Genomic DNA, 27,938 nt, shown 5'->3' on the forward strand with positions numbered 1-27,938 from the left:
AACATTGATATATTCTTATGCTGCAAATCCCCGTATCTAAAGATGTTTTCAATATTTAGTGGAAGTCAAAGTAGAATTGAAGATAAAATATTATCACAAGTAGTTACTCTTAGACATTTAATACGTGACCTGAACTACTGAAAATCCCTTCCTGATATTATTGACATTTGTTTAACCTATGACATTAATTCTTTGTAGCTCAATAAATCTGAGTATCTTCCCCCTGTATCATCAAGAGAATGGCACTGACAAAGAAAGTCAATCTGCAGCCCACACACAAATAATAGCTTTCGATTACATTTGCCATTTCACCTGAATAATTCCTGATAATCATGAATAATGATGTTATTTGACATTCTAATGATATCATGCTATGCAACTTCAATCCATCAGTCACTGTCAGGAAGGTCAAATATTTGTATTCTATTACATTATGCAGAGTTCATTAAACAGTTAAATGACATTATACACCTTAATTATACTTCCAAATGAAACTAGCACATATCATTTTGATTTTAGAGTCTATGTGAGGCATCTCCATTTAAAAGAAGGATCATGATTTTGAATATTCATTGGTGACAATGAAACAGAGTGAAACTTCTAACAATAGTTTTTAAGCGCTATCAAATCCTGATGTAAAATGAGTTTACATGTAACAGAGTCCTTCACTGTCTAAGAAAGTTTATCATATTTTCTACTCTGTTATTATGGGTTACTTGTTGTGATCTTAATAAGGGCTCAAAAACAGAATCATAATTGATATAGGAAAATGATTACTGGACTCAAGTAACACAAAAATAATATAATATAATATTTATGAAAGATACGAAGACAGGATAAGAGAAGGGAAATTTTGTTGTCAGTAATGTCCACATTAACTTTCTGAGTACATCTCAAGAGAAGCACTGAAAATCTACTCTGGCAACCAAAATCATATGATAAAAAGAAAGAAGCATATTGAACTGTGGCTATAAAGAGTGTTATTTTAATAATACATAATATTCCAAAACCATTAAAATCACACCAAGTTACCATTGTGATTATTTTCTAACAAACTACTCTCGCAAGTAATCTAAACACGACTTCTGCATGAATCCATTTTTCTGGTCCCCATCAAAATCATTTTGCTGGTCAAGAAGAATGTAAGGTTCTCTGAGGCAGTTGTTAAGTAGCCATCAGAAGCTATGTATTGATTTAAGACGACTTTAAAGAAATCATAGCCTTTGTGATTGTACTGAGTATTTCCACTCTTATGTGATCTCATAAATGAGACACACACAAGATCCAGAGAAATGAGAAGATGAGTACATAGAAGAATGTGTTTAAAATTCACTGAAAATATGAGTAGGGACAAGACATTTTTATGACCTTACAAAAGGCTTATTAAAATACTACTTTCTTCTTAGCTAAAAATCAGTTGCAGCCTAAACCATTACTAGTCTTTGAGTCTAAAATGACCAACTTGAGCTTTTCACCAGATTTTCTTCATTATCTTATGTATGCAAAAGAAGCACAAGTTCATCACATTACAGCAGGCACTAGTTGACTTATTCAGTTCTTTATCTGTCTTGAACTACAGATGAGTAACGTGATTTTAAGCAATCAAAATGAACTCAGTCACATAGAAAATTTTTTCCACTACTACTACCATATATTCCTCCACATATTGCATTCATGACCTAAGTCTGATGGCTACATAGGTGAAAATCACATTTCAAAGGTCAGTCTTGCTTATTCTTGCACAGTGATTTTGTTTGAATTATTACTTCAGCAAGATTTCTTTTGAACAAGACCTAAGGAAATAATAGCGCTTGCTTTTTAATATTGGCTTACCCTTGCTTATAGGACAATACATGCATGTTGGCACATCTAATTTATAGAAATACAGTTGAAATATCCTAACCAATATAGTTTTGGAAAACAAATTGAGGCATAATAATTAATAACTGCTGTCATATAGACCTTCCTGGTCTTAGGAGAAACAAGCATTAAAATTATTTCTCTTTCATTACGCTATGTTTCTTTGCTTTCAGAAGAACTGGGAAAAATATTGCTTTTGTTCAGATTATCTGTTCATTCACTATTCTGAATCTCTCATAGCTGCCAAAAGGAATTGGAGGGAACTGGGAAAAAAGCCCCATTTTCAGAGTTATTCCTTACTACTTCAATAAATGACATTTTCAAGTTATTGGAAACTACTTCCAAATGTCCATAATTCATGGTATTTTCATATTTTAAAGTGAGCTGAGCTACACTGTCATCTGAAGAGTCAAACCCAATTAATTACTTTTCTATTTCTTTTTGTCAATGTCAAATGTGCTCTCACATCCCTATTACCAAATGCTAACAGTGGTGAAAACCAGTCCTCACCATCAGTTTTTAACTGCATTTTCAAGACCCTGACGTCTTGAAGGAGAAAGCTGCACGCAATGTTACAACTCCAGTATTTACTGTGGCTAGCACAACCAATTTCATGTAGCATGATGGAAAGATAACATTACTGCCTTACCCCTTTTTATGGGATGGGTATTTTAAACAGTTTTCAACTGAATCTGCATAGAAAGTCTTGGAATTCTATTAAGCTTCAATAATATAAAAAAGGAAATACATTTTCACATCAAGAAGCATCAGACAACTAGTATTAAATGAAAAAAACATGTCCCTGAAATCAATCAAACTTTGCTAATTGGGCAAATTGAAGTGCTTTCAGTATATGCAGCACACTTGTTCTTTCCTTTGCTTAACAGGCAAAATAAAGAGAATCCAGTAGTAACTAAAGGTAATGATATATAATTACTCCATGTGAATGGCAATTTTTCAAGGTTTATCACTGCATTGAATATATTTTGTTTCCATTAAAACTAAATTTGAGAGTTTTCTGTTTCATTATTATTCTAAAGAAAGCAGGACTGTCATGAAATATAATTAGCAAGTCACAAAGGATCTTCTTAAATAGATATTCAGAATTCTGTGACTCTGACAGCAGATGCTTTTACAGAGTGCAGCAGCTCAACTGACAATGAACAAAAATTAGATTGAAGATGTGGAATAACATTAAGCTTATGAGTCTGCAGGCTTTCATTGCACTCCAATTCTATGGGACAAGGAAACCATGGGGAACCTCCTCAGCTCAATATCAGAAGCACTACTTCTAAAACCTCAACTTCTTCCAGCTCAGCTCTTCAGGCACATGGTAATGATGGCTCATTAATGGAAAGCTATTAGTGTCACAAACTAGGGAGGCTGCTCAAGAACCTTCCAAAAAAAAAAAAAAAAAAAGAATGAAAAACAGACAGGTCAGAACTTCTTTCTTTTTTCCAGGTTCCAGAAACAGTTTTTGTCAAGCTGTAAGTTGGTTCATCACTGCCACAGGAGAGTGCTGAATTAAAATTAAAAATGCAATCACAGTGTTAATAACTGCATAGGTCTGGCTTTTGATTCTAGTTATTATAAAAACTGCATTGCGGTTGATTGTGAGTACATTAGCATTATACTTAGTTCTGCCATACTCTTCAGAATGAGCCAAATGTTTTATACGTTAAAGTGGATTTTTCTTTCCTCAGTTTATTATTTAATAAAGAAAATAATAATTGTTAACATTTAGTTTTTATAAGGATAGCGGTAACTCAATTTAGAACTATGAGCAATTTGATTTAAAAAGTTACTAAGTATGCTGCTTCCATTTTGTGCATAAGATGATACCAAATAGCTGTCTTAAATTCTTCTCTATTCAAAGAATAGTATTTTATCACCATGCATAATTCTCCATCACACACAGAGTCATGTATGTGTAAAATAAGAGAAATCAGCAGATGATAATTTGGCTTCTCAGTTTGGAACTATTTCCATTTCTTTTTCAGGGATGGTATTCACAAACTAAAGCAAATTGAAACTATCAGCACAGAGCAGTGTGATTCAAAGTCATTAAACAGACTTTCTTCTAGTGTGCATCTCACACTCAACCAGCTCTGAAAATACTTTGATACATGTATAAAAATACAATTCAGCATTATTTCGCACGTTTGTTTTTTCTGTCCACCAACAATTAGGTTATATGGGAGATATTTATATCGTTTAACAATGAGAAGAGTCAAGCACCTCTCAATCTCCTGAGGAAAAAGAACAAAAACCTCTATCGTACCTCCGCACTGTTTCTCTTCATTTTCTGTCTAATATTTGTATTGGCATTTTTAGATCTTAAATGAAGTATTTTTAAATATATGTCTTTATATATACTCAACATTAGGTCACGTGTTCCCAAATACCTGGACAAAGACCTAAGGCACTATTTTAAATAATCACATTAACTAAAACCATAATGAGATTGGCTAAGTCATTACCTTTCTCCTGCAAGAATAAGGAATGTAGTAGATCTCTGTGACAATTCAGAATTATGTAATCTCATAAACATTACCAATTCAGTGATTTCAAAAGCAAGCACGTATCATGGAGTCATAGAATAGCCTGGGCTGGAAGGGACCTCAAGGATCATCCTGTAGTTGTGCAGTAAGTGTGCGCAACAAACACTCAAGATCTACAACAGCTAACAATTTTTCAAGCTAAGACTAAAAAGTTTCAGAAGGGAAAAGGAAGTAACGAGATGAAAGGCAGTAGTTATTGCTGTTGAATCCTTTGACGGATCAGATGATAAACTTGATCCAATTTTTATTATTTAGAAAAACAAATCAAGCATTTCTCTGTGCCTTTTCAATCGTAGCAAAACACAATCATCAAATCACATGATATTCTTTACTCTGAAATCTTGTAAGCAATTTTAAGCAATCTCTTATGACCAGAGTGTTAGCTGCGGCACAAAGTTAACTTCACACAGGTACAATGAGACAGTTTAAGATCAAGTACAATCTGAGAAAATCTCACACAAAGCCTGACTGCACAGTGTCGTCCTACCCCTGATCACATACATGTTGGCAAAAACAAAAGAAGCTTTTGGGGAATACAAAGACATGACAACAACTCAGCCATTGTATGAAATGACCATTACATTTCTATTGGTTGGTTAAACTATGAATTTATATCCTTTTGTTTAGCAGCAGACCCCTTGTATCCATTTCATATCAAAATACTTACTATTAATAATCCTGTTATTTAGTTTAGAAGGATCAAAACTTATTACATTTCCGAACACACACCACATACAACATCATTTCTAATTCTGAAGTATCACTGATTTGATTTGCACACAAGAGAACCCCCAGTTTTAGCAGCCAATTAAACAGACTATTCTATATTGCTCAAGTGCTGTAATGTATAGAAATGATCAATAAAGAATCCAAACTATGTAAAAGGGTTAGGCCATCACAAACAATGCTGCTATGAATGCCATATAAATGGATCCATTTTTTTTGTTTTTTAAAGGGTGAATAAAGCCTGACCTGGACTCTCACCAGACTTTGGGATTAAGTACATCACTCACATAAACATAAATAAAATCTCATCATGACATCTTGTGTCCCTAAAGGTTAAAGATGGGTCAAATAAGTTTAAGCTTTATATTGAAAGGCTTCCACTGAAACAAATGCTATAAAAACAATCATCACATGGAGATAAATCTGCAGGCAGCTGACAGCACAGCACAGAAATACATATCTGTACATAGCTTTACAGCCCTGCAGACCCTTTATAACTCTCAGTAGTTCCTTGCAAGAGATCTTCAGAGACTAACCTGAGCCTGATAGGCTTTTTAACTGCCTAATTTGTTCTCTATCAAGTGCCCAGGTTTGAATAAAATCTACACCAACTCCATTGTCAACAAAAGAAAACATTGCCTCCAATTTCCAGCTGTGTAAAGCTCAAGAACCATTAACCAATGGATGACAACTTGAACAACACGATCAAAACTGAGCTGTTGCAAGCATTAAGGAACGCAGTTCAGTTTAGTTAAAAATTCTCCCCCATTTTTGTGCTAACTGAACATATAAATGCTACAGTAAGCTGTTTCTGTGGTTTTGCTTTCTGCAAATATCTGATTGCATCAGATTCTTTCAGCTAATATCTTATTTTCATGTAATAAAGCATGTTTCTCCACAAGTGCAAAAGATGATTCAACAGCACTGAACTTATAGATATGTGTATATATGTATTTATTAAAAAAGTATAATCAATATTAAGTGCACTTCTATCTTATTTTGCTGAGGAATTAGAGAGGACACTTTCCCTGTTTTTTAAGTGAAAGTAACTTCAGCACAACGTTTTGCTCAGTCAGCAACATTCCATTAATGCTGCTGCATTCAGATAAAGATAAAAATAGAATTATGTCACATTCAGATTTTTGCGGTTTTGGTTTTGTTTTTGACAGACAATACCTTAATACCGATAGGGTCATAGGAGGGAAACTTTGATTGAGCAGAGAAGCTATTAGCATCCTTCCACATGACTAGGTACTAATTAGGTGTGAGGTTTTTTGTTTTGTTTCCAAGCCTTCCTGCTACCTAACTGTGGCAAATCCATGCTTTATATGCATTTCAAATGACAGAAGAAAAAAAAAGCATCCAACAAATCTTCTTCAAATATTTTACTTCTTTGGCAACTCAGCAAAAGCAGCCACATCTGATGTCTCTCACTAAAATGTTAAAGGAGAGTCATTTGACAAATATATTGATCTTATTTCAAAGTGATTATAAAGTTTTTGCTCTCACATTAATTTACCTACCCCCCTAAAGGAGCTCTGCAAAATAGAGTATATTAAAATGTTTGCCTTCATTTTGTCTTTTATTTGCGCTATCTGGAACTAAATTAATTGGGGTGCGGAGAGGAGAAACATGTAATTCCATTTTGTAAATATGATAGGTGGACTTTCTGCTAACAAACTTTAATAGTACATTGAAACACAAGGCTTTTGGCTCTAACTAGAAAGTGTTAGACTGTTTTCAATACTGATAGCAGTCCCTGAAGCATTCTTCAGGTAGGGACCGCTTGCTAAATCATTAAGGAAAGGCAAAGTGAACACCCCAAAACACAAGCAAGTTCTCAGGTGCAGTTCAAAACAATTCAATTTTGCTATACTGGTGTTTCCATATAGGCAGGTATGATCAAGTGATTTTCTAATTTTCTCAGGCAAAAATCTTGCACTCTGGCTACTTTTCCTGTATTGTGAAACATGATCAAAAGTCTTGATAGATTTTGAGCTCTTAAAGGTTCTTCAAGATGTGACATGAAGACCTCAAACCCTACTCTCATTCCCCACTCTCCTCATTTACTCTCTAAAACAAAGGAAATTTAACAAACGTGACGCAAAAGAACTATATCCTTAGCAATTTGTTTGACAACTTTATCCTTGGAGTACCAATGTAGCAAAGTGACCTACATATCAGGTGAGCAAGGCACTGAATGGCTTGAATCATCATTAACAAAACTGATCCTACAACAGTGATGCTGAAATGTGTGCTTGTAGTGATTAAACTGCAGTGGATGAATTCTGGCAACATTAATTTGTATACTGGCATAACACACATACGTAACATGTCATATGTAATGACATTCTTTCCTTGCAACCAGGCATATTTTCCCTGGGAGAGAAAAAGAAATGCAGAGCCATACAATGACATTTGTAGAACGGCATTCATAGTTACATTTTTACGTACACATCAAAGCAAAAGTTTGTATTCATCTACGTCAAGTCCATCAGAAAAGACTGCATAAAATAGCAGTACTTCCAAATTCACCCATTTAAACCCATACTTCTTACACACAATTTTCAGTTTTACGATGCAAATAGCAATGTCATCTCAATGCATTTCCACTAATTAATAGGTAAAGATAACAAATTCTGAAGTAAAACCTTGACATTTAAAAACATCCTGGTAACCATAACCATATCAAAATGTATCATTAAAAAGAGAGAGAGAAACAAAAATGGGTACTGATGGAAAATTAACTGCTCTTAGGCAGTTTCTGTAGAGGTCACTGCTCTGAATGCAGATGTTAAACTGAAGACTATCAATAAGGGAATACTGAACTTTTTATTGTATGACATGAACATCTGCTCAAGTGAGCTCACTGTAAGAGTGCTACAGTTACTTTTTTATTATCAGAAACAGAATTCAGCAGGTTAGAAGGAACAGTAAAATACAAAACAAATAATAAACATACATTAGTAGACTGTTCATTACTCATAAAACCTTGGAAACTTAGATATTGTGTGATAGAGCAAAATACCTCTGTATCCATGAATCAGGTACTCCATTTTCTACTGTAGTCTCATCTTACAGCAAAGCCCCCATTGTGTTTTATGTTCATATCTAACTTTGTACAAGACAACTTATTAAAACATAATTTACCCAATTATCTTGCTCAGAGAAGTAGCTCGACCCTCAGCTGAAGCTCTTACAAAGCAATTATAGGGCCATTTAGAATCACTGTTTTGATAATCTCACCTGCCAGTTCAAACCAATAGAAGAAAGCATTTCCTAAACAAATGAAGCAGCAAACTGAGAGGCTGTGGGCACATGGTAACACAGGAGAGACCATCTGTGCTGCCTTCCTGAATGGGCAGCAGGGGAAAGCACACTGCTGGGCAGGAGTTCACTGTGCTGTAGGGATGGCAAGGCAGAAGAGAGGGAGGAAAGGACTTGGTCCAACATCAAAAGCAATAGATACCAGAAGGGGTGAAGCCCTTGGGGTCTCACATTTCAGAACTCAGTTATTTTGCACTCAGATATTTAGTACTGCTACAGAGTAAAGCAATTGTGTTTAAAATATTCCTTTTGCCAACCGGTGTTGTCTCTGAGGAAATCAGGATACAGTAAACGTTGGATTTACCCCCCAAAGATTGACATCTACACCATGTAGCTGGGAGAAGTTGAGCTATGCTAATATTTATTGTTACTTCTTGCCCCAGAGAAAGTACTGGAATCACACACCACAGATAACTAACTACTCCTTCACTTCTGCCTGTTTAGAGAACACTCCTGATCACTTTTCCCTGTGCATGGCATGCCTTTTTCTCCCTTCCTAGGGACATTAGGGATGTCCCTAAATAAAAGATGATTACTGGTGAAATATCTACTTTATTTTATAATTATGTTCCATAAAGGAATATTTTGCAGCAAAACCTCTGGGCTCAGAGCAGAGAAGATATGACAGTTTAACAGTGTATCTCGAAGATGTTGTTTTGGCTGTTGCAACAGGAAATTCATGTCAGATACCTCTCAGAAATATAAACTTGAAGAAAACATTGAGTGTTGTATCACACCAAATAGCACAAAATATTCCAATATGCCAGAAATAATAAGGAATAAATGAAATTTTCAATTGACTTCCAGCAAATCTATTTTCATTACAAATGGAGATTTTGCATGTATTGCATTACTTATGGTAATTGCGTGACATCTATTATGAATAACCATGTATTCCAATCATCTCTTTTAATTATATTCCACCATAAGAGCAAGCCATGCAATACCTTACCCAGACTGTTAACTCTGTGTGTGCTGCATATCACGTTCTGAAGGCTGTGCTGAGGACTAACATTCAAGTTGTGCACAAACCATAACAACAGGAACAGAGTTGTAACTGCCATCTCCTTCATTAGCCAGAAACTAATTAAAAAAAAAAAAAAAGCTGAATTTAAATCCAGTTATGTGATAAGAAAAACTTTTCATTCCTTTCTTTTACAAAGTCCCTGGTAACAGGTGCCCAAATGCAAAGTGCATGGATTGCAAGTTGATGCAGGGAAGTAAGTAGCAGACTTTAGAGTTCTTAAAGAACTGAAGAAACCCCAGTGTAAGTGGACTTAAGTTTAGGTAGTGGTACAAATGCAGTGGCAGCACACTCATCTTTTGTGTTTGCTATCCATTGACTGTTTATGGCTGTTGAATTCGTTTGGGTTTACTGACGCGATAAAAAGCATAAAATTACAGGTTTGTTCAATAATCACTCCAATTATAAATTTGCTCTCTACTAGACTAGAAAATAACTGCTGGACTAAAAGTACTCATTATCTCTGAACAGAACTTCACAGTTTTTTCAGTAACAGGAATGCCAATTATGGGTTAAAACTCAAAGGAAATATTCATTTTATCTGTTCTGAATCCAACCTCAGTTTCCCTGCCATTTTTCAGACAAAACTTTGCTACCTCTAAGTTTTACTTTCATCCCTATAGCTTTGTTTCTCTGTCTTTTAAACTTCTTACAGCTCCTTAGAAGGAGGCTTTTCTCACTCCAAATTGATGATTCTATGATTTAGCCTGGTCTCTTGCTGTACTAAAATACAAGTAGATGTTTTGTGTTTTTTTTTCCCAGATGATCTCAGCCACCACAATGACAGGAATTTCACAATGTATCTACATATCTAAGCTGATATGGAAAAGCCAAGATGCTCTGCTAATTGTTAATGACGGTAAAGAAGAGAAAATGGGAGGCTGCAACTGAGCTAACAGTGAAATCTTTTTAAATAGGAAAGTGAATCCAGTACTTTTAACCTTCAAAAATACACTGCCTTCATATAAAACTTGATCTTAAAAATTATAATGTAAAACATAAAAATCACAACATGGGGAAGACAATAAGGAGCTGCTATGAAATGTGACCTTCCACAGCTATCAGCAGCCAACTTATTTAAAATGTTCAAGTACCACATTTTTTCACAATGACAAGAACAGGCTTTCCACACTGTTCATTGCTTTATGGGCATGGTGTAAGTGTGCATAATAGGTACCACAGAAGTGAGGACTCGTGGACTAGCTTCAAAAATTCTTCTGCAAGTCCCTGAAGTATGTAAGGACAAACAGTGCCACTTTTAGAGGGCATATATTAATAACACACCTTCAAAACTGTACACTGCATGCCTCTGAACTACTCATAGCAAGTGCAAGCATAACATGTTGGGCTTGAGGGTAAGTAATTTATAAGGCCTAAACAACAATGACAATTAACAGGTGAATGAGGGAATAAACTTAACTGTATTTCAGCATACGTTAGCAGTGTAGCCTAGAATCTGATCCATTATGACACACAGCTTATTTTTTTCCTAAGCCTATCTTTCTGTGATCTGATGACTCTGTACAAGCAAGGCTTTAAAGTCAGTTGAACACATCACTAATAAGAGACTGTTCATCCCTCTATGGCATTTGGTAAGATGGACTTGATATCAAGAACCAGATTCTACCCTGGGAGCTACTGTTTCTCCCACATATGGCCTTAAGGTATATATTTTTTTGCTATATCCTAAGAAATTCTTGTCATTATCCTGCTAAATGCATGTAAATAAGTAATCTGGTTAGTAAGTTACTCCATTTGCAAATTAGCAAAAAGAAAAGAAAGTTTTATTTCGTTACTTCTGGTTCTTTTTCCTTTCTGAAGTTGTGGCACACATCATTTCATCACCACCACCACATTAATGTAAACATGACCATGCAAACAGAATAAGTAAATCCTTATCATGAAGTATGTCTCCTTCAACAGTGAGCACTTTTCAAGTGAGGCAAAATTTGAAGGGAGAGAAAGTATTCTTATTAGACCAAATGATGCAGCTGGAAAATAAACAATCAAGAACATAAAGAGAGAGACAGGCAGACAGACCATCAGATGAGCTTTTGCACACAGAATCCTGAATCTATTATCTTCTGAAACAGCATTTCCTAATGTGCGTCAAACACCATCCCTTTGTTTGTAGTCTGCAAACAAAATGACTCCAGCCCTGACATAATTAACTGGTCTCTCTATCACCACTAAATTCAAGTGGCTTGCATACACAGAGCTGAGCAGTCATTCTTTGGGCTGTTTGAGCAGAGCATTTTTTTCCCAGAAGGTAGGCTGTGAATACAACGAAGCTGACCTACTGGCTTGCTACTGCCAGGGGTACAATCCCACCTGCCCTTTGTACAAGATAGCTCAACTCAGCTAAAAAACAATAAGCATAGGACTTGTTTTTCTTATCCTCATATGATAAGGAATCAGTGCTCAAATAAGAAGAATCACTGAACAATTTTGCTTGGGATCTGAAGAACAAAACCAAATCTGAGATATTTTCTCAAAAAGAAATTATCAAATACCGACAGTAAAGTAAGTCTGAATCTCTTTTGCATCCCTGCTAAAGAAACATACTCTCTATTTCCCCCATATTTTCACACAAGATCCATTACTTATATCTATTCTTCTCACTCACAGGGTATTTTCTATGCCAGCAAAGCTGCTACTGCATCGCTCTTCCAACTAATGTCTTCTTCCAGAGTACCTAGAAAAACTGAGTAATTCAAGGAATTCAAGTTCTCTCCTGCTGCAGTTTAATCCAGCGGGTGGCTGAGCACCAAACTGTTGTTCACTTGCCCCTCCTTTCCCAGTGTGATGGCAGAGAGAATTGAGATCAACAATGTAGAACTGGTGGTTTGAGATAAAACTATTTACTCAGATAGAGAAAAGGATGAAGAGTGAGATGAACTCCTGCCTCCTTCAAAACCCCTTCTGCTTGATGTCACATGGTATGGAATATCCCTTTAGCCTGTTTAAGTCAGCTGTCCTAATTCTGTTCCCTCCCAGCTCCTTGGGGCCTTCAAACAGCCTTGGCTCTGTATAGCACTGCTTAGCAGCAACTAGAAACATCAGTGTGTTATCAACATTCTTTTTCTCATAGAACCACAACTTAGCATCATACCAGATCCTCTGAAGAAAACAGTTTCAGTCCCAGCTGAAACTAAGATGACGACTCATTGTAACAAACAACATCATCTTTCTCAATGCGCTTCAGTGGTTGGCAGCCCTGCCCACTGCAGGGAGGTTGGAATGAGATGATCTCTGAGGTCTCTTCCAACCCAAGCCATCCTATGATTCTGAGTCCACACTATCTCTAAGGACCCACTTAGATTGCAAAGCCATCACAGAACAAGATGTTATTTTTAGCTCTTTGCTTGAAAGTGAACTGACACACCACAGTACTGATTCAGAACTGCTCTTTAGCATTGCACTAATGCGAGCTAATAACAGTAATGCATATGTAGCTTCTGTAACCAGCACTAAAAGAGTACTTTCCCACAGGGCTGGATATGTTTAATGTGTAGTTGTAACGGTGCAGGGTACATTACTGCAATATGCAAATGCAAATATTTATATTCTGCAATAACTGGTTTTTATTTGCTGAAGCTTAGTTTTATAGCAAATATTAACACTTCTTTGGGCTAAAAGACATAAAAATCATAATTATATAGCATAAATACAGATGTGATATATGTGCAGTGTACAAGCCAACTAAATCACAGTTAACAGCAACTCTGTAACTTCGGGAGGAAGTAAAACTTTGCATACATGCTAAACATTGGTTTTCAAGCTAAACACCATGGTTTTCAACCAAAGTTGTGAAAGAACCTGTCTGCCTAGAGCCAGCGTGCTACCTTCAAAGGAAAAATCTATCAGAACTGTAACAAAATTAAAAATTACTTTTAATATATATTATCACACAGTGCTGATCAATAGGTTTTTTAACTGCAAATATGTTAATAAAAGCACTGATTAAGTTGTCATAGTACATAATGTGTCACTCTCAAGTAATACAGCACTTCTGATAACATATGACAGGGCAGCTTATAGACATATAAATTGTACAGCAAACCAGATGCTATTCTTACACTGGATGACCCCAGATCCCGGCCAACCCAGAACAATTACAGTGCAGCTTTGGGTGTTATCAGATCTTTGAAGGAGCATCTGGTTCAACTAATGTTTTCTCTAGTCATTAACAAAGGAACAAGCCACAGTAATTCACAGCACAGCACGCTGCCTCAGCAACAAAAAAAGACCACCAACTTTGTATGGTAGATTTTCATATATGCTCTATTTCCTATAATCCCTATAACCACAATACTTTCTGGAAGAAGAGAGCAGATCCCTATGGAAAGACATAATAGTAAACAGTCCAGAACCCCAGAACCACTTAGTATATTACAGTTAAACAGTGTCTTTTTTTTTCCCCTTCACATGGAAAGCCTTTTTCATAATCAATTCCAGATGAAAAGTAATTGTAAAGTGTTTAATTTATTACATGCACACACATGTGCATGTCCACTATGAATTACTATAAAATTGCTTGGGCCTGATAAACCCTATCTCATTGTTCCCAGATGGAAAGCGTGTTTGTTGTTTTTTTTTTAATAGCCAATTCAATAAACTGTTGAAAAATGCTTTGTATAATATAGTATTGCCATAGATCTGATGTTTGTCTCTGTCATTACATTTTGCATTCAATCAATTTACAAATGTTGCTGTGTTCCTGTTGTGCTAGTTCTCCTTACAGCATCCTGAACAGAAATCCAAAGATCAATATCTTGTCTGCTGAAAAAAAGTGGGGCATAACAAATGAATTATTTTATTTACAATAAAAGTCCTAGCCCCAGAGTGGATTCTGCTAAGGCTCAAAATCATTTTTCATGTTTAACACAAAATGGAAGCAAGTACCCTGCACAACACAGTGAGAAAGTGATAAAAAACATAGTTCACTTATACTGAAAATATGAGCGAAACCATGTAAAACCATGGTGTATGGCTAGGAATGGATCTATAAGATAGTAAGCCATTCACAAAGTATTTGTAGCCACACAAAGTCCGTGTCAAAGAACAGACAGATTTTCTTAAAGACGACACTAAGGTTGTGCTCTGAACCATGGAAGCTGCAATGCTATGAATGAAATAAACTGAGAAGCTGGGGAGAAATAGTTCCTGCCAGCTGCACGACCTGATCCACTTCTTGACTTGTGCATTCTGAGTGAAGGAAGGACTGAATCTGCTGACAACTTACACATCCCCCTGCACTATTCCAGCTACTGAAAGCTATCTTCTCTAATACATCTAGAAGTTGTTCAAGACAGCCACAGATGGCTTTTCACAATCTATTTTCATAGTGCATTTCTATTGAAAATGGTATTGATATCTGTGTAAGCTTGCTGGGATATACACTACAGGCAACTGCCAAACTGCTGAGATGTGTGCTGCATGTAGTATTCCCATCTAGACTCCTGGCTCCATAAGCATCCACAGGGTCTGCTGAAACAGCATCATAGCACTTCTGTACAGAACAGGGAAAAAAAAACGCATCCCAAAACAAAAGCTTAATCGGCAAGACAGCCCCCAGGACAATGTGCCTGGCTGCTCTGAAATAAGACAGACAAGAGAAGGGAAGAGCCATCTTCCACTCTGAAATATAGGGGTGAACAAAGCAGGTATGTATTCCTCATGTCATGGCGAGACTTAACTGATTTGATGTCTTCACAGAGACTGAGAACAAGCACCTCTTGAGCCATAAGCATTTTTCCATTGGTGACAGCAATGGGACTGAATGTCCAGAGGAGAATAGACGCTAACCCTGCATGCTAGGTTATGTGCAGCTTTCCCTGTCAGGTTGTGCCACAAGAGTTGAATGAATTCGCTACAAGTGTCAATTGGATGAACATACTTTAGCTTGGACAGCAGAGATTGCAAATTAACGTCAGATCCCCCTATTCAATATTAAGGTACCAGTTAGTTCCTATTCAACAATCTGCAATGAGGACATCTTCCCTTGAGAGGTTTCTATGACAAAGAGGTTTGTGCATCCATGAACTACTGTGCAGCCATTAGAAAGAAACCTAATCCTGAGTCAGATAAGGCATCTCTCTGTAGGAACAGGACTCCTCTTTCCTTACCAGGAATATTATATTCTTGCTACTTCTACGCCTGGTTACTATTCGCACAGTTTGATTTTCAAATGTGAAGCTGAGTTCACAGGATTGACAGCTAGAAAGAAACAAAACAAAATGTTTAACGTGTTAACTGAGCAAGTATGCTTTGGCATTGCTCGAATCACAAAACCCAGATCTCCACAAGACCATTTTTCTGAAATTTCTGAGTACAACTGTATTTTAAAACTATTGCAGCAAATACACCAATCCCACGTTCTGTTTCAAGAGGGAATTTCAACTTTATAAGTTAATTAAAGCCACCACCTGGAGTGAGCTGGCTTCAAACTGATTTCCTTTGTCTCTCTAATGCACATGCATTAATATTTTATTTTCTACTGGAAAAAAAAAAAAAAGAAAAAGAAAGAAAGAAAGGAATGTCACAAGTATGCCAAAGACAAGGCAGATAAAATTATTGCAATAAAACAAAGAAGATACACTTGTTACTGCCAGGTCTTGAGACAAATGCTGCATTACACAGACGTTTTAAAAGCTCACAACTGCAAATTGCTCTATTTTACATACTATGTTCCAGCCTTTGCATCAAGATCTTTCCTACTTCTTTTTTTTTTCCTGTAATGAGGAAGAAAGTGTTGGGGCTTTATTACCTGAACATTTATTCAACGGAGAAACAAAGACTATATTATATATTACAATGCACAAGCTATTAAAACAATGTGACACTCTAAAATATGCTGCAATACTCATTATGGGATAACAAAGCTAAATTTGAGCAAATAAATGTATCTGCCAAACAGTCAGCAATAACTACGCAACTAGACTTCATAATCTTTAATTATTTAAGAAGGAAAGAAGCTTGTAATAATTAAGTTTTACAGGCTCCTTAAATTGACACTTCTAGATGCTCACAAAACTTTTAAAAAAAGTCTCTTCCAGCTGAAATCTCTCATTTGCTTAACAACAAATGCCGTTGTTCACTTAACTAACTAACAAAATCATTAACTATTCCTTTATAAGCTTTCCCTTCCAGCACAGGAAACGTTTTGTTTACTCTCTGGCTTGGACAATACATAAACCAATGTGTAGGCATTTACAGGCTCACAGTGACCAATGCAATACACTCTTTCAACAGCTCTGAAAATATTTTCCCCAAAACTATGAAGAAACTGTAAATCATTGTGATTTACATCAGATACTTTATAAACTTGTAATTGAGAAGAGCAGCTCATTTAATTCCTTAAAACATATTAGCGAGACAGTAACATGTTTAAAATTTCTAGGAAATCTGTGCATCTTTGTCATACGTTTATAACCAAACGATCTGCCTTCTGGAATGAATAGAAACATTCAAAATAGGTGCATGTAAGTTCTACACTGAAGAATTGTAACAGGTAGGAATGATGGGAGGAAATTCAACACTTCAGGAGAAAATAAAATACATCTATAGATTAAACAATACACATCAAAATCAGTTAATCACATGTTAAATTATGAAAGAAAAAAAAAACCTACAAAAACACAGAAGAAAAGAAGGCTTTAAATGAACTCCAGACTTATTTTCAACACGCATCTAGCCACCATCTCACTGAGTTCCCATGAAAAGGTTACCAGAAAACTCTATGGAAATGAACTGATCACTTGTGTTTCTAAAAAGTTCAACTCTAGCCACTGAAATGAGTGCAAGTTACTCAATTCTGACCATGAAATAATATGCAACACTACAAAATAAAATAAATAGAGGCATCTACCATTCATGCATAGCGATCTTCCCATAACGTCTCTAAACAGAGTTTTACTTACAACACAGGGCTTCATTTTTTCCTCAGAAAGCATGTGTTTGCTACACAGATGGTTTATTTAATCCATTCCCACCTAAATTAATAAAGCAATCTGCATCCCCTCCTCCCCCCCCCCCTTCCCCAAAATAATAGCCTTCATACAGGATTCCACTGCCATTTGACAAATTGCATACACTTAGCAACATGAACCTGAACAATCTCCGTAAAGGAGTTACCACCGCTAAAAATATGTGACATTATTGAAGATGTGCTATGTAGCATAACATGGAACTTAAACAGTAGCCCCTCATATTCACTTTAAAATGCTTTTAGTAGCACCTGGCTGTTGATACATCTTCTGTGGTGAAAAAGGTCAATAGAAATTCACCTCTAAGGTCACAGTTGCTAAGCAACTGTTTTCGGCAGTTCTGCATCACCAACCGAGCATGTTAGGTTCCACCGCCTGGCTTCAGAATAAATCCGCGCAGCACCCTACCTGGCCTGATGAGCACACTGAGCTTCCCCGCTTCTCCCAGGAGTGCTGGTGCCCATGGTCAAGGCACTGGTCAGAAGGATACGGCCCGGGACCACCGGCTTGCGGTTCACAAGAGCAAAGGAGAGCTCTGTCTTCAGGAAGACCACGGAGGGCTTGATGAGGTTCTGGCCAAACCGCAGCATGATAGACGTTGTCCTCTGGGTCTGAAAGAGACAACAGTTGGGATGACTGGAGCACAAACTTTGCTTTTCTGGACAACAGGAATAAGACAGCCAGATCGTCTGAGTTCATTCTGAAAGAGTCCCCTGTGCTTATCGAGGTCCCAGGTTCACAGAAGGTCTAACCCATCCTTCTGAAATCTTAAAACGGTGGTGTGACTTCCTTCCGAAGCAAAAACTTTACATGGATTCCTTAAACCCTTTTCTCACATCATCTTAGCTGAGCTACAAAATTCTGGAGAGGATGTAAATTCTTCCTCCCATTGTCATTAGTTTGGTATTACATATGTTTTGAGTCATATGTGCTTGGAAAAGGACAAATGATATTTCACATGCCCTATGCGTATGATCAATAGCTGGGTGCAACATTTTCTCTTACACAGAAAGCCAAAGATTCCCATTTTCATTCACTAAAACTTTCCCTCCTTTCAGGGAGAATGGAAATCCTTCTTAAATAGCTAAGGTGCAACTTCCACAGCATCTATTTTAGGTCTTTAAGCCCTGGAGTATTTAAAGTATTTAATTCAATCAGAAATATCCAAGATGCTGCAGGTTAAAATATGAAGAAACATAGAATTTTATGTGACACAATACTTCAGACACATCAAAAGCACTGCAATAACATTATCTTGCTTGAACTAAGTAACTAACCAGAAAATTCAGTTTTATATGTTTCTTCAGTTGGGAAAGACATTATTAAGAGTCAAATGGGGTCTTCTGCTGTTCTTTTCTTGCAAGCCTATTGTGCTTACTAGACCCAAAGCGCTGGACACATTTTAGTTCTTTAGTATGGATTCCACTTTCATGGTTCTTAATCTAAAAGATTTATTCTTATTTAGTGTCCCACTCCTTGTGTCTGCTCCACCTAATGGTACAGGTACATAAGTAACCTCTAAGTGCACGCACTGTGAAAGAGAATTTGGAAAGTGACATATGCTTGTCCTTTGGATGGAAACTCTGGCTTTTTCAACTGATTCCATAAAAGAACTTAACTAAATTAAATATAAGTTAGGGAGTGTATATATATATATGAATACCTCCAAGATGTATGCCAAAGTAAACATATGCAGCACTATTAGGCAAAAAGTTTGGGTCACCACTGCTCCTTTCCTGATGAATGTTTTCAGTAACAATAAAGAAATGCTTTTTCACCAAATGTTGAAAGGATCCATACACAGGATTTGACCACAGAATTTAGATCAACTATGCCATATATTTGTCATACACCTACTACATATATCTTTAACTTATTTCACTGCCTTCCTTAGATATATACATATATTTGCTTACTTTATAAGACTATATAATAACATATCTGTCTTTCTCTCGATTCAGACTAAATAAACTCAGCAGGTGTTTCAAACTTGTGCTGGTTGTACTATACAACACTGCAGACCCCCAGCACTTTTCTCTCAAATTAGGAGATTACGGGAATTTTTCCTTGAACAATTATTCATTATCTATTAGATATATGTAAGCTGCTTTCTACCCTAGTTATCCTCTGTATTTTTCTCTGTAAAGTATGATTGTCTCCAGTTGATATCAATACAGATATTTAAAAAAGCATTAGAGAAATGAGTAATGGGTGAAACAGAAAAACCCATGATTGTGCAGCAGCATACTGCAGAAATGAGAGAATATTCCAGAGCACAGTGAGGCAGGAAAATGCTTCCAGCATGAGCAGCTTCTCAGTCATCTGAATCCTATCTGCTCATTGCCTGAATGACCTGCAAACAAGCAGAAATTGATGCAGTACAGGTGTAGGCATGCAGGTCACGAGATGCAAATAGTGTGTGCACAGGGTTTCCCAGCTGATTGCAATCACCTCACTAAGTCTGCTCCTCCAAGGAATTCAATTCTTCACATAATGAGGAGGTCACTGCCAGGTGGAACCAAAATCTAAATATAATTGGTAAAAGATGTTTCTTCTTTAATGATAGTAGTCTTTCTAATCCCAGTAATAAGGAGGACAATTAGGTAGCAATGTTAGAAAATGAAAGAAATCCATTTCTGATAAAAGGAAATTTCAGCCCAGTTTAACATAGTTTCTGTTCTGACTATTCAGATGAAAAGTGTATTTACTCTTCCTCATATTGCACATATACATTACACTGCCTATTTCATCTGCCTCATTTTCCTAATTAAATTTCCTTCAAGCTGTGTTCTTGCAGTTGTAGGTGGGAATACATTACTAAAGGCTAACCTAGCAAGTATTCTAATTTTACAGCCACAACGGATCTGAGATCTGTATAATCTCTACTAGAAAACAAAACAAACCTCAGATTTATATTGGCAGTCTACTTTACACCCAGAAAAGTAAGAGTGCTAAAATTAAGCAAAAGGTTGAGATTCACTGACATATTCAAATGCTACTCATGCATTTATGATAATTTTGAGATCTAAACATACGCTTCAAATCTCCAAGTATGTTTGGTTTCAGGGGTTAAGAGTTTTGTTTTGTGCTTTTATAATCATAGAAAAGTTTGAGTCAGAAAGGACCTCTAAGGATCATCCATTTTCAATCCCCTTTGCCATGGGCAGTGACATCTTCACTAGATCAGGTTGCTCCATGTCCCATCCAACCTGAGCTAGAAATCATGGAGGCTGCAGAATTGATGGAATGAAATACACAAGATACATGTATAATTTTCACACAGCAGCTCTGTAGTAAAGACCAATATGGTATCAAATGACTCTATTGCCCATAAGGGGTGATGACACTAATTCTTCAGGCTGTCTTCCTGCCCTTACAGACCAGCTGGATGCTTAATGGAGGCAGTGGTAGTACTCCACAACGCCCTTTTATCGTACAGTTACTTGCCCTTAGATAGGTGCTGAGATCAGCGCCTGCTGGGAACCTGGCTTGATGCTTTCACTGAGCAATCACATGAACACTCTCTTCAGAAACAACAAATTTGGTTGTAAGGACAAAACACACAACAGTGCAAAATGGGCTGCTAACTTAAAGTGCATATTTTGAAAAAAAAGCCAATTATAATGCCATTATCCCTGTTCTAATGTAAATGAATATTTCAGAAACAATCTGAGTATATTTTAAAGTTTGCCATTTTACAGTATTAATGTCACCTTCTCATTAATTGTGACACTTCTTATTCTGCTACTCGGTTTCACTGTAAAAACACAGCAAAATGGCAAAATATTTTAAAAGCCTATACAAACATCTACAAGACAAGATAACTTGCATCACACACACTATTTAAGGGAACAAAGAAATTCTTCAATAAATGATGCTTATGGCTAACTTCAGAATTTTCTATGGCATTTTCTAAACTGCCCTTTATCTTCCACAATTACATCATTAAAGGCATATCTGGCATTTTTCCAAAGTTTGATTGTGTGGAATGGGCTGTCTGTACTAAGACACCTGAAACCTGCATTATACTGAATGAATGACAGACAATGAAGAACTGCTATCTCTTGTCTTGTAATGCTTTCCTGTTTTGTAAAGTCATTCTCTCCCCTTGCTGCCTCTTTGTGAGGATGAAATCCACACAACTCAGAGTCTTACTTAGCACTAGCAATGAATTTTCTTGTTTTGAGCAGTCAGAGTTTGCCATTTTGATCAAAGAATGCTTTAAAAAAGTAATGAAATGAAAGCATATTATTCTGAAATCAGTATGTTTTTATACTATCCCTTTGTCCCTGGGGTGGCTATATCTCTCAGCATCCTCTACTCCTACCCTTGTAGAAGACTTAACTAGTATTTTGAGCCAAAATATAGCATCCTGCTGCTATTTCTGCTCTGAAAAACCAAGAATTATTGTAAAATTAGCAAAGGTGTGACAGCCATAGCCTAGTTTCTCTCAGTGAGGTTGGTACTTAAAGCTCTACACATAGCACTGAAAGAAGCAGCATGAATGATTATTTTCCATTTTCACCACCCACAGAAGCTACCAAACAGAAAGCCCATTAAATGTGATGCATGCGGCCAGTCCTGGTGTTGACAAGGACTGATTTCTCACGTCATACACAGATTATGATGAACTTGAATCCACTACATATGGCTTCACCTGCTTAATCTAGCAGCAAAGAAAACATCAAAATTATTGCTATTTAAATACATCACCATTTTCTCAGCATGGTCAATCAAGCTAAATTATCTACATGTAAGATGAAAATAGACTGTGGTCTGTTGCATACTACCAAAGCACCATAATATATATGATCAAAGAATGTCCTGGGCTGAAAAGGACCACAATGATCATCTAGTTTCAATCCCCCTGTTATGTGCAGGGTTGCCAACCACCAGACCAGGCTGCCCAGAGCCACATCCAGCCTGGCCTTGAATGCCTCCAGGGATGGGGCATCCACAACCTCCCTGGGCAACCTGTTCCAGTGCGTCACCACCCTTGGAGTGAAAAACTTCCTCCTAATATTAAACCTAAACCTCCCCTGCCTCAGTTTAAAACCATTCCCCCTTGTCCTATCACTGTCCACCCTTGTAAACAGCAATTTCTCTCTCCTGTTTATATGCTCCCTTCAACTACTGGAAGGCCACAATGAGATCTCCCCAAAGCCTCCTCTTCTCTAAGCTAAACAATGCCAGTTCCCTCAACCTTTCCTCATAGGAGAGGTGCTCCAGCCCTCTGATCATCTTAGTGGCCCTCTGGTGCTGCTCTAAGAGCTCCACATCCTGCACTGGGGGCCCCAGGTTTGAATGAAGTACTCCAGATGGAGTCTCCTAACAGCTGAGTAAAGAGGGACAATCACCTCCCTCTCCCTGCTGGCCATCCCTTTTTTAATGCAGCCCAGAACACAGTTGGCCTAATGCTAAGGACCATCCATTTGCAATCCCATAGCATGCCTTCCACTCACAGCTCTGTTCCCTTTCACCCAAGCTGCAGCAGCACTGTTTCCAAGTCCTTCTGGGGCTGTGTTTTTCCATTCTGATCTCATGTTGTTGGCCTCATAGTCTTGCACTTGCAAGCTCTAGTACTAGAGCACCTGAGCAAGCTCTAGTGCTAGAGCAGACTTTTCTGGAGTGTGACCATACCCTCTGTAAGAACTGCCCCTTCCTCCCCCTCATCTCCAGCTACCTGGATTACAAAGCAAAGCTGTTTGGATTACACCAGGAGACCCTGGAATACACCCACATGAGGCTTACTGACCAAACAGCACCCAACCCTGAGCTCAGCACAGTCCTGGTAACACTAACAGCATCATAAACAGAGCAGTTCCTGCAATGTCCACAGGTCTCCACAAGCTTTTTATCTTATTGAATTAATAAATCCAATACAAACATTTAGAGGAAAAGGCAGGCACTGTACTTCATTTAACAGTTCCTCAGGAATACAGATAAAGAGTCATTTAATGAAAATGTATTACCAGATTTATATTTATATATAGCTAAAACTAGATAATGGGCTCTTTACATTTATGTGTGGTGCATCTGTGTTGAATGCTAGATGTTGGAATCTTTAAGACATCCCATTACCTTTCACTTTATTATCTTATATATGCAAATGCACTCCAAAATAAAGCCATTTAAACCATGTTATTCAATGGATACTAGAATTAATAAAGTCTTGTTTCAGAGGATTTATGTCTCTCTCTTTGCCATAACTCTCTTTGCTCCCCCCACTAAAATAAGTCCTCCTCCATGGCCCTTACAGCATCCTGGTCAGGTGAGTGACAGTAGTGCTGTGGTTAATTCAGGCTTCTGCAGGCAATGAGTAGCCAGGCCAGAGGCACATACTGCCTGCTGCCAAACAGTATGTGTAACAGCTGGGAGGATAAAGGCACTCCCACCTCAACGAGTAGGAGCAAGGATGTGCCACAGAAAAACAGACTGTTCTAAATGTACAGTCTAATTCTGTAACTATTACCATGGTATGCACACATAACTAATTATACACTACACAATTAAAAGATGAACTGTTGAATTCTTATTTAAAGGTTTATACAACATTCACTGGCAAAATGCAAATGCGCATGGCTTCCTTACTATTTCTGCTTCGTTTAAACCAGTAGGACTGCAAACTGCATGCAAACAACAGTAGAAAGAGAATAGAGGAAATTGCTGTAAACACAGAATACAGCTTGCAAATCTTTCAAAAATACAGACTGCACATTTTAGGGAACTGCTGTGAAGAAAGGTAGTTGTGGGTAAAGGAATTAGCCTGAGAAAGAGGCAGTACACTTCCCTAGGCTTTGCTTTCCCTCTCTGCCCATGTTTTCTGTCATTTTCCACAACTCACGCTTTTTGTATACATAGGAACTACAGATTATCTATCCACAAGCAACTATAGGCCACACTATGGTTACCCAATACAAGGAACTGAGAAACTTAGGCTCTCGAACTGGAATAACGGAGAATGGAGAGATACAACAGGAGCTGTGCAACCCCTTCATGCAACAGTAAGCCTTATCTAGAGCAAGATGATGAGAACTATGCTACCCACCAAAACAGCAATTGTTGTCACATGCATCTCCCAAACTATTTTATAATTCAATATGTCCGCCTGAAATTACTTAATTATGAGGTTTGCTGTTGTTGTTGTTTTCCCCCACAGGGGATGGTGAGATCTTCATAAATTATCCACTAAAATGTATCATTGAGGTTTCTAGCTTCAACAGATGAGTCTGAGAATTAGGATGTATAATCAGGACACAGCATTTTCCTCTTTGTTGATTTTCACAAGCAAGAGAATTCAAGGGTAGTCTTGTCAATATTCTTAAAATTAAATTTCAAGAATATAAATGTTGGAAGGTATTTCCTGCTCTGTAACACCGTGTAGCATAAATATAGATAAGTCAAAATCAGAGAGGAAATTCAAGAGCCTAAATGTGCACTTTCCATATGCTGGTCTGCATTTTTGGTAATGGCTGAGGAATGCTTAAAATGCTCCTTTAAACATAAGAAGTTTTAAGAGCACGTGATTTCCCCAAGTATATGATATTAATGGTCTTATGTCATAATTACGTCATAGCATTTACTGATCAGAACTATAACTGCGTATGCACACCATTCTCCGGCTTCCTTTGTATTTATAGTTGCCAAAAATCCTGAAAAGCGTGCGATTGTCAGTACCCTAAGGTTCCTGAATTTGTTTCCTTTTAGGCATTCTCAGTGATTATTCATGGGCGTACTTTCTCTGTACAGCATTGCATGAGTCACATAACAAAGCTAGAAACCAAGCAAATAATTTTGTATGTTTTTGCTGCATTTCTGCCTTCCTTTCCAACTCCACATCACTACAGACACGAACAAAAATGTTTTAGTGTTACTCTTTTTAACTTTTCAAGATTAAAGAAAAGAAGCATCACAAAACATTTATGGTCACACAATGAGCTGGAATAACTGAGACAGTATTAGGTTCTCATTTGTCAGTAAACTTGATAACATTTTAAAGAACTGGGTGCCAGATGACTGCTCTGCAACTAATTCGGGAACAAATTTCTGTATAATCTACTGAAAGTGCTTTGGAGTTCCTTGCCAGCAAGGCTTTCTAATAAGATATTCATGAGTAATTAGAAATCTATAGACGTGATTAAATCTTAATCTACAATCTGCAGGATGAATGTCTAGGCTGAAGCTCTGCAAACTGGCAGAGAGCTGTGCCAGAGGTCCCTCAGTAGGTTCAAGTATTTGGCTGACATTTGTCAAAGCTGAAGCTCTGATTTATTTGTGAATTTCTCAGACTGCACTGGTTTCTTCTGGACAGACAACTCATAAAACAGACCACTAGCTCATTTCCACAGCTCTCCAGTACAGCCCTGACTGCCCAAGTATCAAGATCAAATATTTTACAGAAAGTGGGCATAAATTGGATATTTCTAATGAAGGATTTGGACTACCACTGCACCTCTTAAATAATGGATTTAATTTACACTGCCTTTATTATTTAAAAGATCATTTCCATCATATGTATGTACTACACAAGCTACCCAGTAGGTGATTCTATTCAGCAAAGCCAAGATCTCACTCTCATATTTTTCCCCAATAGCAAGAAGTGGTTACAGACTTAAGTATGAGACTCTGACTGAACCTACCAAAAAATTCATTTTCTCTTGTTGTAAGAAATTGATTGGCTTATGCAAGCGCATTTCCCAGGCAGGACAAAACATCCCAACTTTGTACACACAGTAGCCTTCCCGTTTCACTAAATCGATGCATTTGACACAACGGGGTGAATGTAGTCTAATAACAAGTGACATGCAGGCTAATGTCAAAAAGGCATTTAAAGAAACAGCTTTTCTAACTAGTCTGGCAATTGCAACATACATAGATACTGCTTCGATGAACAAGAAACATTTCACTTCTCTAATCAGCCAAAGATTTCAAAGAGCTTTGGAAAAGTATATAGATATATTCACATTATGAACGGGAAAACAAAGCAGAGAGCCTTTACAGAGCACAAATTGCCAGAAAGGGATAAAGGAAAATCTTTTTTTCCTTGGTCAATCTAATCAAATTCAAATCCTCTGAAGTTAGCTCCCAGATCACTAATATTCAGCCTTGGGTCAAATCCATACTACTGGTATTGAGAGACTATGAAGGACTGCAACCTTATCTTCAATGATCTCTGCTACTTTTTCAGCAGCCAGCAAGCCTAAAACAAGAGCCAGTGTAAAGTAAACTGCCAACACAGACAATACAGGCAAAAACACTTAGTGAACCATGTAAACATGTTTTTATCTAAAATGAGGAAGCAACACATACAAACTGCCAACTAAATTTTTCCTAAAGAAAAGAATATTGCTTTGTTAGATCCACTGTTGAATCTTATAGAATGTAAAATCCCTTCAGAAAGAAATCCAAATATACTATGAAAATAAATGAAAGTAAATTTGGAAGGACCCCCCAGATACATACAACAGGAAAAAAAAAAAAAAAAAGCAGGTAAATTTTAAGCTATGTTGTTTCTCAATATTTATTCACCAAATTATCTGGATCACAGATTTCAATATTCCCAATTAATCTTTCTACAGTGCAAAAACCAAGCAAAAAGTATGAGAACTCAGATGGCTTTTGTAACCCCAACTCACGTGCAAGCATTAAGAAACAGTAGTAGTGCCTTCCCCAGGCGCCACTGCCTCTCCTGCACCTCAGGTGACTCTGAAGTTCCACCACTTTCTGAAAAGGCTCAGAGTTACTCTGTGATGCTACACAAGATATGAAATACACACTTCTCATTAACAATCAACAATGCCACGTCAATTTTCAGTTTACATTGGGGATGCAGGGGTAGATTTCTAGACACAAGGAAAGTACACCTGAGGCTGAACACAGTAAGCACTACACAATTTGGAGTGCACCATAAATCCAAACTTAAGTCTTAAAATGTGCATCCAAATTTGGTGAATTTTTCTGACCTTAATCTCTGTCAGTTCCCCATCTGTAAAACTGAGATAATACCACTTCCCTCACTGGGGCTTTGTGGAGATAAATTTAATTTAAAACCTGTGAAGCACTTGGATACTGTAGTGATGAGCAGCATAGAAAAGTGTATGAGGAATTAATAATTCTGATGTCTGAGCAGGGCCTGAATGATGTGCTGTAAATAATGTCCAAGGCCACACATCAAACAGTGAGGATAAAACAACATCGTTAATAGCCACTCATTAACAGCATTGTCCATCACGTGCACTGAGTAAGGAAGAAGTCTTTTGGAAAAGTACTAAGTATTCATACAGGTAAAGACTTTCTCATAATGCCTATGCATAGGAGAAGCTGAATTTAGGTTGCAGTGCCAACCTTAATGCTCACATCCTCTTCTCCTGACTGCTCCCTTTTGCATTATTAATCATACTCTTTCCACGCAGTTTGTATGTGTAACATTTATACACAAAGAATGAATTATGA

General features: G+C 37.2%; 1 protein-coding gene across 13 annotated transcripts in view; it reads right to left on the reverse strand.

Annotated features, from left to right (window-relative positions):
- Positions 1–27,938, reverse strand: part of FHIT (fragile histidine triad) — a 512,804-nt gene that overhangs the window by 363,479 nt on the left and 121,387 nt on the right. For all 13 annotated transcript variants that reach the window (XR_006931286.1, NM_001277802.3, NM_001277804.3 and 10 more), the window contains one exon: positions 17,977–18,097. Coding sequence is in view for 12 of the 13 variants with exons in the window: in XM_046899953.1 (XP_046755909.1) it covers positions 17,977–18,097 (121 nt within the window). In the remaining variant the exon portion in view is untranslated. The remainder of the gene's footprint in view (positions 1–17,976; positions 18,098–27,938) is intronic.

This window comes from Gallus gallus, chromosome 12 (genome assembly GCF_016699485.2).
Source record: "Gallus gallus isolate bGalGal1 chromosome 12, bGalGal1.mat.broiler.GRCg7b, whole genome shotgun sequence".
Lineage (NCBI taxonomy): Eukaryota > Metazoa > Chordata > Aves > Galliformes > Phasianidae > Gallus > Gallus gallus.